Source organism: Solanum tuberosum, unplaced genomic scaffold (assembly GCF_000226075.1).
Source record: "Solanum tuberosum cultivar DM 1-3 516 R44 unplaced genomic scaffold, SolTub_3.0 scf00316, whole genome shotgun sequence".
In the NCBI taxonomy this organism is placed as follows: Eukaryota; Viridiplantae; Streptophyta; class Magnoliopsida; order Solanales; family Solanaceae; genus Solanum; species Solanum tuberosum.
This window is the reverse complement of record NW_006239240.1, coordinates 187874-204521: the sequence shown is the minus strand read 5'-3', so window position 1 is coordinate 204521 and position 16648 is coordinate 187874. Positions and strand designations below refer to the sequence as shown.

At 30.1% G+C, this 16648-nt stretch overlaps 1 protein-coding gene across 2 annotated transcripts; it reads right to left on the bottom strand.

The window, feature by feature from the left end:
- Positions 1-234: 234 nt before the first annotated feature.
- Positions 235-3918, bottom strand: LOC102589826 (AP2-like ethylene-responsive transcription factor TOE3). 2 transcript variants are annotated; one of them, XM_006360152.2, is made up of 10 exons: positions 3032-3918; positions 2907-2932; positions 2792-2822; positions 2622-2709; positions 2171-2316; positions 2027-2071; positions 1844-1935; positions 1599-1756; positions 1242-1448; positions 235-793 (listed from the first exon to the last, which is right to left on the bottom strand). In XM_006360152.2, the coding sequence occupies exons 1-10, from the start codon at positions 3571-3573 to the stop codon at positions 611-613; spliced, it is 1518 nt and encodes a 505-aa protein (XP_006360214.1). In that variant the 5' UTR covers positions 3574-3918; the 3' UTR covers positions 235-610. The 2 variants fall into 2 exon arrangements, with proteins under 2 accessions (XP_006360214.1, XP_006360215.1); XM_006360153.2 differs by having other exon boundaries at positions 1242-1445.
- Between the last annotated feature and the right edge of the window lie 12730 nt (positions 3919-16648).

Genomic DNA, 16648 nt, shown 5'->3' with positions numbered 1-16648 from the left:
ACTCTACTTTTCTATCTTTATTTAATATTTTCTTAAGTCAACTTTATTAATAAATGACAAGATTAATTAACTATTCTATCAAGCGTATAATAGGCAAAATATGATAATTTATGCATAAATTTTATAAAATGATAAGTATTGTGATCCAACTATTTATAGAAAAGGATGACATATAAAATGGGACGAAAGGAGTATACTTTTGCTACATGTCAAAAAGAACGAGGACAAAAATAATGGAATAAAATGAGAATATGTATTGGTAAATAACAGCATATAAGTCACAAGAGAGACCATCAAAATTAAAAAACATTTATTTAGTAGCTGTACTTGTGGATAGTATAAATTGGCAGCTTACATGAGTCAGAAAGTTATCCAAAAGAAATCTAGTTCAATATCTCTTCTTCAGTTAGCTTTGTACCAATTATATCCATAGACTTGGATCTCTCAAAAGCTTTTTCCCATCAAGATTAACCTGTCAATATTATATTATATTACATTATATATAGTTTACATCACAACTCTTTAGGTGCGGTTAATTAGCTAGCTCTCTTGTCTAATGCGGAATGTTTTGTGCAACGATTGTCTTGTATATATATATAGAGAGAGAGAATTAGTTGGAGGGTCTGGTGAGAGAGTAGTGAAAGCCATTTTTGTGAGGCCAGTTTTGATGTCTTAATATCTGCTGAGGGAATCCTGATGATGCTGCAGCAGTTGCAAATAGGTGAGGAGGAGCAACATTATTGCTTTGCCATTGTTGAGTATCTCTTCTATTGTTGCTGCTTGGAAACTGAACCTGTATCATCATAATTCTTAACATCTTGAAATGAAAACATAACAAAATAAATATTTCTACCTAGAGCAATTATATTATTAACTCCAGATAGGGGGGTCATTTGGCTCAAAATAATCGTTATCTTAGGATTATAATTAACTGTATAAAATTTGCCGCCTTATTGATTAATGTGGGTATTAGCTAAAACCAAGATATAACTTATACCAAAATCATTTTACAAGAAAAGAACTTAATCAATTTAACTTATTATAGGCGAGGTTATCTATTTTATTTTTCAGACAACTAGTTCTACTTATTATAGGCATCTACTTGTATCACTACAAAAAAAAAAAAAAAAAAAAGGGGGGGATTTTTAAAAAAATTATGGGATAAATAGCTACAAATTAAATGATTTGATTGAGTGAACAAAAAATTAACAAGTTAAAGTCATGTAAAATTGGTGACTCACTTGATAATTTGAGGAAGTGAATTGTGGTGGAATCATTTGGGAGTCACCAGCTCTCATATATTGGCCAAACCTTTGCATTTCATTGCTATTTGTCTTGAAGGAGCCCGGAGAATGTAGGTGCGTTTGGCTCAAGAGTTGCAAGGTATCCGTCTCGTTGTACACATTTCTTCTTCGCCCATATTCCATATCAATCGGACTATGTTGCTGCTGAAATTGAAACATGCACGTATTATTATAAGGAGTAAAAAAATAACACAATAAGAGTTGAGAAGAAATTAAGCTACAAAAAGTAAATTTAACTTGTATACATAGGAGAATGTAGAGATAGGATCCTTAATTTCACCATATGTACTATACCTTGAGCCTCGACCCTTGGTGGCGCCAATCAACATCAAATTGCATAGAAGAATAATTTTGATCCTTATTAGTATCCTCCATTTCTCGGCTCTTTTGCTTTGAGGTCGAGCTACCTAAGCTTAAATCAAGGCTGTGATCTGCTGCTTTATTACTAGATTCTGAAAACCCACATTTATAAATGTTTGTCAGAAAACTTTTTTCTTCATTTTTTTTTTTCAAAAAAAAAAACAAATACACAAATGTACCAGATGAATTAAGTTCATTTTCATAAATGCAAGGATCGAAGTTAGTGACTGCATCCTTGCCATTACAGTTGATGGCAGCTTTATCATAAGCCCTATTAAAAAAGAATAAAAAAGAGGATTTTTTTAGCCCACTAGCGCAATTGTAGTGCAAAAAATACAAAATAAATTCAGCACCACACAAACCTGGCAGCTTCATTTTCAGTATCAAAGAGTCCCAAATAAACGTACCTATTCAAAAATATTTTCTTAGAAAATTAGCTACCAAGCAAGCAAGGATTTAATTAATGACATTGGCAACAAAATAAATTGAGGATAATATTATTATACTTTTTGCCCAATAATTGGCCCATTCTAGCTTCCCATCTACCACATTTGTGCAATGTCACCCCTCTATACTTAGAACTTCCCCTCGGAAAACCAGTACTTTGCCTCCGCAGTACATGAACAAATTCTTCCTTCGTTAGATTCTTCATCTGCATCATACATATACAACAAACCAAAACCAATATTACAACACAAGGGAGAAGTAAATTCAAAATGTTTCGTGTCAAAAATATTAAACTAACGCATATAGACTGGCATATAGTCAATAGAATCATGTTTAATGAGTATTGTTATTAGAATCTAAATTCCGAACTCTCTGGGTGTAGAGTAAACAACTGTTGAAGATAAGAAGAATCATTATTTTTTTTTAAGATAAGGCCGGAGAGAGTGAAATTCACTAAAGTAGTTGTACTCCAGCTAGAAAAGCACATAATATATATATGAACCTACCTACCTGTTTTAAATCTTCCTCATAATCTTCCAGGTTAAAGTTTATGTCCGCCTCCACTCCACGAAACTTTATTGCTGCCCTATCATACGCACTGCAAAAACACATTTTTCAATATCCACAAGTTTTTTTTTTTTTATTCTTTTTCAAAAAACTAGCAATGCTAAAGAGCTCACCGAGCAGCAGCATGTGCTGTATCAAATCCGCCTACAAAATATAAATTCCGCGAAAATCAACATACTAAACATATACAACTTCAGCTCAGAAATAAATGGAAAAAAAAAACCGTACCTAAATAAACTTGCTTTCCACAATCCCTGAGATATAATATATATATACCAAATGAATGAGAAAACACAAGTATATATGAGGAAGAAAAGAAAAGAAACCCTTAAATCAAAGTTATAGAGACTGACCATATATGTGATTCCCAGCGGCCAGTTCTCCGATAAAAAGTAACACCACGGTACTGTGAGCTTCTAGACCTTGGACCACGCCGGCTTTTTTTCATTGGCTGCACCTGCACCTGCACCTGCACCTGCACCTGCGACAACTCACTACCCTTTCCCAATACTGCTGTCGATGGCTCCGGTTGGTAGAATTTTACACCAGCCCAATGGGCCCTTGGAAATCTACAAGATCTATCATTAAAATTGCCACTTCCGATTTCCGACTCATCAACCGGAAAAAACTGCCGGGTAACCGGCGGTTCACTCTCCGACGATAAGTTATCGTCGTTATTATTATTAGGTGGAGCAATCATAGAGAAGCCAAATATTTTACTAGGAATACTTTTCTTTTTCTTGCCTTTTAGTCCATTTTGTTCAAGAAATTCATCTTCTTCTTCTGAACCGTATAATTCCTCAACAGCTGATGAGCTTGAATTTGAAATGGATCGTTCAACACCTTTACCTTCATAGTCCCTTCTATGATCTGGAGAGTCGTTTAGATTCCACATTTCTTTCTCTACAAGTCAAACAAACATACAAACAAGAAGAAAATAAAAAAGATATTTCAAGAGTTTTGGTTGCTTAGCTCTCTCATCTCAGCTAAAAATTTGACCATGGCTGAAACTTCCTCACCTATAAATATTCTTTCTTTTTTTCTGGTTTCTTTCGACTAAATTGATATGTGGAGTTGAATCTGAACTATAATGGTAAAATGGAACTTTTTGGTAAGTGTTGAAAGAATATAATAACACAAGAAAAACGATGACTTATAGAGAGAGAGGGGTTAAGTTGTTACAAGAAAAGGTTAGAGAGAGAGTGTTTTCTATTCCTTTTTACTTCTCACTGACTTGATACTTCTTTTCAAGAAATTAGTGCACAAGCGCGCTTTTTAAATTACGTCTCGAATTTAAATTTTGAGTATGCAATTTTTTAAAAAAAAATGCTTCCTTCTAATAGAATCTTATGCCGCACGAATTTAAAATAATCGAGCTTCAATACATTATCAAAACCAAGTGGAAAACTAAAAAAATAAAACTATGAAATGTGTTATGGCCAAATATGTTTTTTGGAATTCAATTCGAGGAAACAAAGTATTTGGCCATAAAATTTTGTAATTCAGTTTGTTGTTCGAATTCCAGAATTTCACTCCAACCAACTCAAAAATGAAAACAACTCAAAATTTCAAATACTTTCTCCGTTCCAGGTAGTTTGACTTGGCATGGAATTTAAGAAAGAAATGAAGACTTTTAAAACTTGTGGTCCAAAATAAATTATAAAATTTTGTATGGTTGTAAATCATTTCACGGGTAAAATAGATTTTTATAGTTAAATTGATACTAGAAATGTGTCATTCTTTTTAGAAATTGGACAAATGAATAACTATTTTTCACTTTAAAAATAAAAATAACATTTTTTAAAATTTTACAATCAAACACCTATTACATATCCATTTACTTTTGCTTATAAACTTTGAACTTTTTTAAAATAATAATAATGATTATATTAATTGATAGTATATAGTTTCAATCAGAAATAAATAGCTGCCCAATACAGGGATAAAGTAGGCCAGGCGGCTTAGAACCCCTATACGGAAGTAGCCAACCACAACCGTTCGGATTTTACTTATATTAGCACAAAAAAAGTATGCTATAAAATAATACTTCTATTATTTTTCACATGTACTTTTTTTTAAAATTATATGTCAGATAATTAATCTCATTTTTAAGGAGGATTAATTGAAATACTAACATTTTAAAAATGATTTATTAATAATATATATAAAAGTTATTTTGTACTATCCCTTATATAAAAAGTTAAAACTCCACCCACCCCTATATATGGCTACCAAAACCTGCCCAATCCTTTGGTGTTTTCTTCTCTGGCTAGTGCCTATGACTTGCCAAACCATCTATAGTAGTATCTCTTTATTCCCAAGTGACTGGTGAAGACCACCAGTTTTCCCCATCTTGTTAAGTCATTCATAAATACTTTTTCTTCTCCTTCAACTTTACTTTTTCTATATTTACATATCCTAAAGGCCAAACACATATGCAACCCTTAAACTTGTTCCTAAACTTCATTTTGACACTCCAACTCAACGTTATTCCATTTTAACCCTTCAACTCCAATTTTTATGTTTCATAAAAAATGAAGTGAAGGGTTAAAATGGAACAAGATTGAGTTGGAGTGCCAAAATGAAATTTAGGGATAAGTTTAAGGGTCTGCATATGTGTTTGGCCTATCCTAAATATAGTTTTTTTGTGTACTCATGAGATAATTTGAATAATCATACACTTAAGAGATAAGTCTTATTATATTGTAGTAATTTGTTTTAAAAGGTTAAATTAATACTTCCTCTTTTCCATATTAACTAAATTTTTTTTGGCTTTTTTCATTGTTAAAATGGAACAAGATTGAGTTGGAGTGCCAAAATGAAATTTAGGGATAAGTTTAAGGGTCTGCATATGTGTTTGGCCTATCCTAAATATAGTTTTTTTGTGTACTCATGAGATAATTTGAATAATCATACACTTAAGAGATAAGTCTTATTATATTGTAGTAATTTGTTTTAAAAGGTTAAATTAATACTTCCTCTTTTCCATATTAACTAAATTTTTTTTGGCTTTTTTCATTGTTAAAATGGAACAAGATTGAGTTGGAGTGCCAAAATGAAATTTAGGGACAAGTTTAAGGGTCTGCATATGTGTTTGGCCTATCCTAAATATAGTTTTTTTGTGTACTCATGAGATAATTTGAATAATCATACACTTAAGAGATAAGTCTTATTATATTGTAGTAATTTGTTTTAAAAGGTTAAATTAATACTTCCTCTTTTCCATATTAACTAAAAAAAATTTGGCTTTTTCATTGTTCAAAGTTAAAGATGGATGTTTGAAAATTTTCTCATTTTTAATGAAGTTTGATATTTTCTAGAAGACAAATTGCACTACGTATAAAGTTACATTTATGATTTCACAAAGGACCATAGTGGAAGATATGATTTGAATTATATCCTTAAATATTTTTCTTAAAAAATGTGCATTGCATAACAAATTCAGTTAATATGAAATAGAGTGAGCATTAATGTAAAAAAATTAATACTATCAATCACTATATCAAAAATGATTATTAGCAATAATTAATTAACATCAATAGCTTAGTTGCTGCTAAATATACTTTTTAGAGACAATTATTAGTGACAATTATATTTTAGCACTCTTTGTAAATGTCGTTCAAGTCTATAGCAACATTAAATCTAATGACAATTAACTAATATCGATAAAATTTGACCAATCTATGCATATTTATTGTCGTTAAACGTTATTCTTCTCGTAGCAAATGCATATAACTTTAGAGCACATTTGACCATGATTCACCTTCTTTTTTTTAAATCATATTTTGACATAGAATTGTTATAATATTCTGTTATTATTTTTTTTGAAAATTTCCACATTTTTTATGTTGAAACAAACCCCACTTAAATTCCTATATTTAGGGGTCTTCGTTTAATCACTCCCTCTATACTATTTAATGAAAGGAAAAGTGTGTGGCAGCAACTTTTACTGATCTAAAAAATCTATGTGATAGTAGTATTTAATTATTGGTTTCCTCTAGGAAGAAATATTGGTACAAAAAAGAAAAGAAATATATATATGTTGTTACAGCTAGCTTTACCCTTATTTTAGTTTTGAATATGTATGTAATACTACATTTTAACCAATAATGGAAAACGACAGTACAAGTAAAACTTCTTTTATTAGCTACCTATCATTTCCCTTTCATTCACTCCCCACAACGTCACACAAATTACTTACTTTTACTGCTTTCATTCACCGCTTTTCTTGTTTACCTTTTGGGATGTTCAAAGGTATATATACAAGTCAAGTTTCATATACTTATTTCTTCTTCTTTTTACGTTTTGCGGTTATTTGAATGTGCAATCTCAAGTTTGGAGATGGACAACGCTTATTATTTAACTGACTTTTTTAAGCATTATTTTTTTCTATTCAAATTATTTTTGTTTGTTATGTCTTCACTTTGATGATCTTATAATTGATGTAGGAGCTATACACATAAAAAATAAAAAAGGTAGGATGGTAAATAGGAAAAAGAGAGAAGGTTATTTTGGGAATAAGATGGATGGGAATTATTGTGAATGAGTTTGGTTAGAGAAAAAGGAAAGTGGAATAATATGCCAAAAAGGAAATAGTTTCCAGAATAGTCGAATCGAAGAGTACATAAGGGGCCCCACATTTTGCTCTTGAAACACACCAGTGGACAATACCTTTCTGACAATGTACCTCGTATTTAATAATAATAATAATAATAAATGTCACACCATCCTCATCTTCACCACTCTCACCTTTTAATAAAATAGGAGTAATTAATTAAAAAACACATGCCTTTTGATTTTTCATAGAATATGTGATATTGACTCATAATTTTAAATTATGGTGTGAATATGTGATTTGAATTCATCCTTCTAAATTTTGTAAAAAACACTTATCATTCACATGAACAAGTTATTCCTATCATATAAGAGGATATTATATTAAAAAATAACTGGCTATTATTATTATTATTAAATAGTGAATCGCTTTTATAAAATAAATATGTGTATTTAGAATTACTTTAAAAAGAACATGGTGATATGTGATTTGTCAATGTAGCACCTTACAATATTTCGATATCTTATTTATGAACAATAATTCGCTCATTTGGTAAAATTGTATAAGAATTGATTATTATTTTTATATAGTATTCACAACTTATGGTTTTTTTAAAAATATTTATGGGAAAGACATACAACTTTAAAAAATCGAATTATAACATATTCAAATAAAACTTCAATTTCATATCTTAATTTCTCAAACAATTTTGTACTCCAGGCTCAATTTAAGACCGAATGGAAGATTATGTATGATTCCATCCCATCTTTTTGTAGTAAAAAGATTCATGTGTTATTTATTTTTAGTTAATAAATAAATAAAACAACCAATTGTGGTTATTTTAATAAAATTAAAACAATTTTTTTTCTTATTTGGTAGTAATTTTACTTTCTGGGCAAGCAAGCGTGTCACCAAATAGTCGACACTTGGCAAGGGAGAAATGGGGGAAAAAATTACTACAAAATACTTCGTTTAAAAGTTTGATAAACATACTCCCTCCATTTCAAATTAATTAAATTGTTGAGGAGTTTCAGACTTTTTAAGAAAAGAAGATTAAGACACAAATTAAGTATAACTTTTCATTTTTATCCTTATTAATTATTATCAAATTTATGATTAAAATAACTAAACATTAATTAATAACTATTTCCAATACTAACTAATGAAGGGTTAAAATTGAAATAACATTCTAAAAATAGTCTTGAAAATTGAACAATTAAGTTAATTTGAAAAATGAAAAATGTCTCAACAATTCAATTAATATGAAATGGAGGGAGTATTGTGTATGTAATCGAGAGGCTAATTAATGATGCATATCTTGAATTGTAAATAGTGAATATTCTCTCTCCCTAATTACTTGTCCACTTTTTCTTTTTTAGTTGTCCCTAATTACTTGTCCATTCTGACAAATAAAAAGGACAATTTTTTTTACCTATTATACCCTAAATTAACTATTTTGTAAAAGGTAAAACTTCTTGAAAATCTGAAGTTTTTAATTCATCAACTTCATAATTAATAAGAGTAAAATGATAAAGTTACTATGTCAATAATTATTTACTTAATAGGTGTGTCAATTCAAAAGTGGACAAGTAATTAGGGAAAGAGGGAGTACGTGTTTTGTGCTACCCACATCATGTAATGTGAGAGTTCTCAGCTAGGGGTGTACATGGCCGGGTTGGTTCGGGTTTTTCAAATATCAAACCAAACCAGGATTTTTAAATTTATAAACCAAACCAAATCAATAAAACTCGGGTTTTTCAACCTCGAGTTTTTTTGGGTTTTTCGGATTTTTGGGTTTTTTCGAGTTTTTCCGGTAAAGTATTCATACAAACATATAATTTGCTTGTACTTCAAATATTTTTGTAGTCCTATCACAATACAACTATCTAAGGTGTTTCTTAAGAAAACAACACAAAATATAATATGATTAATGACACTAAAATATCCAACAAAAATAATAATAATGAAATCGCGTAAAACAAATATTGCAAATTAACAAGTCATAATGAAAATAATCATAATTTAAAAGTACTAAATCCTGCTAAAATAAGTTTAATAAGTATTAGTTACACTACTAAATATTAAAGGAAATTAAAATTAATTAGATTATGTATCATAATTGTCTAAACCAATGTAAAACTAAAGAACAAATATTCAATATTATTATCATTTTTAGTGTTGAATTGATTTTCTTTTTGCATTAGTATTAATTTGATTTTGATTTAAGCTTTATTATAATTACCAAAACTTGTGGACTATAATCTTTATTGAACCATTCAGAATTCTAAGTTTCAAACTTGAATAATATATTAAACGATAAAAACTAGTGAAAAAGTATAAGAAATATCTAAAATTATATCAAAGTAAATATTTTTATGTATAAAAATAAAATTTTAAAAATTATATATATAATGTCGGGTTGGTTTGATCTCGTATTTGGTTTTTTTAGTTAAAACCAAACCAACCCAAATATAGTCGGGTTTTTTTTTTCCCAATACCAAATCAAGTCAAATTAAACCATTAGTTGGATTTTTTTTTCGATTTGACTATGTTTGCGATTTGATTCAATTTTCGGTTCGATTTTATACACCCATATTCTCAGCCTAAATTTTGTAATTTAGTCTAACTTTAACGCAAATACTGAACACCAGTGAATTAACAGTAAAAAAACAGTACTAAATATATGTTAGGCAAAATAATATCATAAACCTAGTCTAGATTTCCAAATTCCGATAATGATAAAAGTGATCTTGAAGTTTAACCCAAATTGTCATGACATTTTGATGCCCATATTGTGCAAATGTATATAGTACAAGAAAGTGTTAAATAAGTTAATTAGTTCTTTTCTTGTTTGATGGGAATTCTTAGAAATAGAAAGAAAAAACACTTACAATATACCTCAAGGTTTTATTGGTATATATTAGCTGGAGAAATGGACCCATTACTGTCTACTGATTTGTGTTTCACTTCCAAAATTAGTCATCAAACTATAAAAGTAGTTCTTTTTTTTTTTCTTTATGTAGTTTTGGTGAACTTATATATTAAAGGGAAAAAATAAAGTTAGCCTGATTGTGCTCATTGTGTCACCTATATATATACCTTTTTCTACAAAGATGAGAAATATTTTTGTCAAAGAAAAAAAACACAAGGGTATAGGGAGGAAGAATTCACAAAAAAGTATTTTAAAGCTCTGGTAATTGAAAAATCATCCTTAGTCTAAAAGTTTAAAATATTGTGCGGCCATACAATATACTCTAAATTCTCGTTGTCGAGGGAAGTGACCTATGAAATTTACATCTTCTTTAAAATAAAAGTCATTTTTTAAAAACATAATTGAAAAGTGACTAGTTGGCACGACTCAGACCGTCGTGATTGACACCCACACTAACCCTCCGGTGGAAGAACCATTACTACAACCCAGACTAAATAGCTTAACCAAAAACTTTGCATTTAAAGATACGGAAACAAGTTTAAATGACTATAAAAATGGAGTCCCCATAAACTCCAAGGTTTTAACAAACAACTAACCAAACTAATGCAGAAAATTCAACCCCTAGAACCTGAAAGTCATTGTATCAAAATTCTACTAACGACAAGTCTAAGAACAAGGGGTGCAACCCCAAAACTAAACAACACCTTTAAGAAATAGTCTGAGTCCGAAAATAGTGGACTTAAACAAGAAAGATTCATGGCAGCCTGAAAGAACTGGCTCACCCTTGAATCCGGTCACGCTCAAAAGTCACCTAGCTAAGGTCTATCAATAGCCACCTGAAGATGCCTTGTACTCAATAAAGAAAGAGCAAGTGCAGTATCAGTACATAACCACCGTGTACTGGTAGGATCACGCGACTATCCCAATAAGTGTAACATACATTAGTCAATACAACAATATAATCACATACACATATCGAACATATACAATATCATCAACATATACGAACAATGAACAACTTCACGAATTTCACATATCACAGTTATATCAATTTAGAGCAACATACCATTTTCCAATATCAATCATCATTATATATGAACGAATTCATCAAAAGTAAATAAACAACATAATTCAATGGTCCTCTCACGGAACCCCATTCAATGGTCCTCTCATGGAACCTACACCCAAACAGTTAGCATACCGGAACGTGGTACTCGATCCAATAATTATGTCGGAACGAGGCAACCGATCACATAATTATGCCAAAACGTGGTAACTGATCTAAGTTAGTTATGCCGGAATGTGGCAATCGATCCAAATTAATTATGTCGGAACGTGACAACCGATCCATTCAACAAACCACAATCACAATGTATATTCTCACAATCATACAACAAGAGGTGATTCATGGTATACAATTATTCAATTATCCTCATTTACGATTAGGGTGATCAATAATGCAACTTTCACATACATACATGCATTATAATTAAGCAATTACAAACATATATCACACCAACATGAAATCACAACCATCACCTACCTCGAAACAAGCTTGAAACCCTAAGAAACTTGATCCTCCCCTTTTCGAATTCATCCCGCTTGTTCTTGGTCTACAAACAATCAATATAATACGGGAATCAATAAACAATCACTAATTACCAGAATTACTAACAATTCTATGAACCCTAAATCAAATCCATGATCCCAATTATCCAAATTATGGTTTTTTCCACCATAGAATCTATAACAAAACCCTCCCCCATCAATATTCACCCATTCTATTACGTTCTACGGATCGAAAATGGATTCGGGGAGTGAAAAGCTTACCTTTAGCCTCAAGAATGGTGAAAAATGAATAGGAGTCACCTAGGGTTCGTTTTTTAGCTCTAAAAATTGAAAAGTGCAGAATGAGGTCGTTTAGGGGTTTATTTATGTCCTTAAGTCGCGTCAAACCCGCCACAGCGGCCCTTACCCCGCTGCAGCGGCAAAAAACCCCCGCCAAGGCGGCTTGCACGAACAAATGAGCTATTTTAATAAATTCAAGACCCTCATTTCACAACACACCTCTAACCAACGACGATCAGAAAATACCCTTCACGCTAAGATCGATTTCGGGAGTTCTACTCGCTCGAATTCAATTTCGTAAAGTCGTACGGATTCCTTAACGAGTTATCTAACTACTCATGTAATCAAAATCAAAATTAACTCACCCGATTGTTACAAGATTTTCCTATACCTTAAAGACTCTGATTTCGTCCAAATCTGGACTAGGCTAGGAAATCTCAAGTTATTACGAAAAAGTTTTCTGACCCCATTTTTTTTTCTCCATTGCCTTTTCCCTAACGACAAAATCAGGTCTTTACACTAGTAAAGTAAACCCTGTATCTAGGGATAGTTTGGTATGGTTCGGTATTTTTAAATTTGGTTTAGATATTTTTGCGATATGATAGTTCGTTAATCATAATTTGTTTGGCTTCGACTCACGTATATACATTTAATAAAAAAAATTATAATTTGAATGTTTTTAAAACGTCTCAATCAAATTTCAGTAACAACATAACTTGATTAATCAATTCCATAAAAGAACAATTCATTCACAGTCAAGTAGTCAATGATACATAGTTTAAATAGACATTATCTAAAACAAGTATAGTTCTATATAATTTTACACGAAAAAAATCATTCACTGACAACTAAAATCTAACCTTTATATATATAGCTCCATGAGAATTGAAATACTATCCAATTAGTTTGTTACACTTCTCAAATAGTAGTGAAAATGACTTTTGGATCACTTTGCAAAAGTAACATTAGGAGTATAAAATAATACATATAAAAGTTTTATATATTATTATAAAAACTTGGGTACAGTATATGATATTTCAATATTTATATTATAAATATTGACTTGACTGAAAGAGTGCTTATATTATGGGGGCTTTCTTTTCCAACATCTGACGAATATATCCTATATCTATTTTTCTTGCGAAGGTTCTAGTTGAAGTATCGGACCCCTTTTTCGTTGCCTAGGTTACACCTTCGGAATACCCCATAAGGGGAATTTTTTCTACTCCCTCCAATCTTCACTTTACGCCACACCGACTATTTGCTTCTTCCTCTTCCTAGGAATGAAGAATTTTCGAAAAAAAATCATTTTTTATTTTTGTTTATAGATATAAAATATCAAAATAATTTAAAATGTGTAGCAAAATACCATAATATTCATATAGCAATGTAATTTTTTTTATTTTAATATGATATTCAATATATACCATATCATGCTCACCCTACTTATATCTACGGCAGAGGAAAGAGGTGCCCAGGTAGGCCAGCCCAATTTACTTACGGATGGAAGGCTAATTAACGTTTTGGTACCCAACCACACATAACTGGGTCAGTTGGAACTTATGTTCCGTGGTGATTTTTAACTTATGTCCTCAGTAACAAAATTATATTATTTCATGGGATATAAATTTATATTTTCATACTATAATATTTCATAAGTTATATTTTGATATGATTTTAGTTTTTAAATATTTTTTTATTCCATTAACATAAATTTAATTACTAAAAATTAGTCCATTTTAAAAGCAAAATTTAAAAATCGACTCATTTTTATCAACAAATCGTATCGACAAAATTCTCCAAGTCGATTACGTCCATCAATCAATTCATGGAGTGGGTTTGTTTCCAAAGGCAAAGCCTTCCTTTTAATGGAAAGGAATTAGTGGGGTTCTCAACTTATTATTTCATGAGCTCATGTCTCCCTCACAAAGCCCAATCACAAACTAACACCCCCCAACCCCATTCTTTGATTATTTTTTTTGTGTATTTAAAAGTGATTTTAATATTTTTAGCTAGTCGGTAAAAAAAATTCACTGTATAACACATACATAATGGTACCAATCCTTATAATCAAGAGCTTCAGCCTTTGAGTCAAGAAGTTTTGAAGAAGATCGAATTTTATGAGATCTATCAATCTATATATACATGTATAGTGTTATATTCGAGAGATGTTAGGGAGTCCACACGATTTACATGTCTGTATATATATGAACCCCATAATTATCGACACAGAAAAAATAAATAAAGTAGCTCAAATACTTTATTGTTGTTATAGTATTAGCTACTAATGACTTTATATTTTTATCCTCGTAATGAGGGGAATGTACCATCGAAATTATCCGATAAATGACTGGTGCATTAGTGTTGCTTGCTGGTTGGTCCAGATTCCAGAATCATATGATTAATTTTGCGACCATACTTTATATTCCTTTTCTTTTAGGGTTTGCTTCTTCCTCGTCATAACATAATTGTTCATGAGAAATTTATTTGCATATTCTATATATTAATAGTGTAGTTACCGGTGCTTAATTAATCTTACACTTCTATTTTGGACCATCAACTCTGATTAAATTTTGACTTTTTGCCAAGTTTTACCTACCTTAATTCAATTGGAAATGTCATGTAGAAATTATTGATGAATGGATTAATGAATCTTACATTAGGTCGTTTTAACTTTTGGCTGAGGTTAGTCAGGTTCAAAATCTAATTTGACAAATTAACTGGATACTTTAGTAATACTACATTTTATTAGTCTACGTCACTATGTATTGCTGATAAACAAATTTCGGTCCACATGAATTTAAGTACTATGAAGGAATGAAATCCGAATCAAATTAAAAGAGTTTGAATAGGTTCGTAGATTTAATTGAAAAAAGAAGTTTAGTTAGACGGTAGGCACCACATAAAAATATTAAAGTGAGATATGAGGATTTAACACAGTAAGGGTAAATAAGACTTTCTCGAGAGTACAAGGAAAAATATGACCCTAAAATTAGATGAAAATGGTAAATATGTTAAAGACACGATGATTTAAAGATACAAAGGTAAATATGACCTTTTTGTTTAAGAATACAAAGACAAATATATATGTTTTAAATATATATATATATATATATATATATAACAAAGATGAAATATACTTATTTGCGAGAATATAAGAACAAATATAACACTTTTCTATAGGTATAATATATGATATATGTTGCATGATATAATTCCTCCATCTCAAATTATTTGTCATGATTCTCTTTTATACATTCTTTAAGAAATATATTAGTTAAGATCTTTTAAAAATTATTTTATTTTCTATTTATATTTTAACAATCATAATATCACTCCATAAATAAGTGTTGTAATCTTTAAGAATAACATAACTATTGATAAATTGGAAAAATAATTTTAAAATTATATAAAAAATATTTAAGATAATTATTTTTAAAATTACGAAATATAATTTGGGACAGGAAAGTACAATGGTCAGAGGATGAATATAGTTGGCTTCGAAAGAGAAGGAAAAGTTAACATGAAATAGGAAAGTAAATGATTGCGGAGTTGGCAGCAAAGAATGGAACACTTTAAGCTACGAAAGGCAGCCAAATATTACGAATTACTACACCAATTTCAATATTTTTTGTCATGTTATATAATACTCTATATTATTATCGTTATTTAAAAATTTATTATACACACATGACACCTATGACTTTTTATTTTAAAAGAAATTTAAAAATAAAAGTAGATATCTATAAATAAAATGCATGAGATATCTTGCAATTAATTACAAAATGAATATAGAAAATCATTATTTTGGCAAAAGAATTCGCAAGTCAAAGAAAGCGTGAATCAGATATAAAAAACAAAGAAAATTTGAACATGCATTATTAAAAATCTCTTTTAACTGATATTTATTTTAAGAGGCATGTAAAAGAAAGAAAAAAAACTACAAATAAATAAAGGGAATAAAATAAAAGGTGGTTGAACTTGACATTGGGTCATTTAAGGCTTCAAATCATATTTTTAGAAATGGCAACTAAAGCAAAAACCTCGTTGACCTACTTTGCTTTTATCATTTTCCTTAATTTACATGAAACATAAATACACGGGACTAACATCATTTACGGCAATTTGAACAATTATTTGGTCATTGAAGGAATTATAAGATAAGAAGATTCTTAGCCAAAATGTTAATAATTCTAAAATTTAATAAACATAAGTTCTAAAAATAATATCATACAATATATGTGGTCCTGAAACGTATAGTCTATTATGTTACCTAAATGGTCCCTAAAACCTCGAGACTGATGACTTTTCCTTTCTAATATATCAACTCAATACAAGTGGATGAAACATCATGTTATGTTTGTACATTTGTAGAACAAATAATTTAGTGAGAGTAATAATACATAATAATTATATTGTAGGTGCTGTCCAAATATTAAAAAGTTGTACAAGAAATCTAACAAACATGGCCAGAGATCTATTAAACTGGATGAAAAATGCCAGAGATGTAAGTTAAATGTTGCTTGTTTTCTTTACCAAATTCATGCAACTATGTGTATTTGCTTTGTCAAACTCATGAATTAAAAGGGAAAGAGGGTTAGGGGGGGGGGGGGGCCAAAAAAAATCCCAAGCAAT

Excerpts from the sequence above, each read along its gene's own strand:
- LOC102589826 (XM_006360152.2), bottom strand. The coding sequence starts at position 3,573 with ATGTGGAATCTAAACGACTCTCCAGATCATAGAAGGGACTATGAAGGT. Across the intron at positions 2,933-3,031 it reads CGCTGGGAATCACATATATG|GGATTGTGGAAAGCAAGTTT; the intron begins GTCAGTCTCTAT and ends ATTATATCTCAG. Across the intron at positions 2,823-2,906 it reads TGGAAAGCAAGTTTATTTAG|GCGGATTTGATACAGCACAT; the intron begins GTACGGTTTTTT and ends TATATTTTGTAG.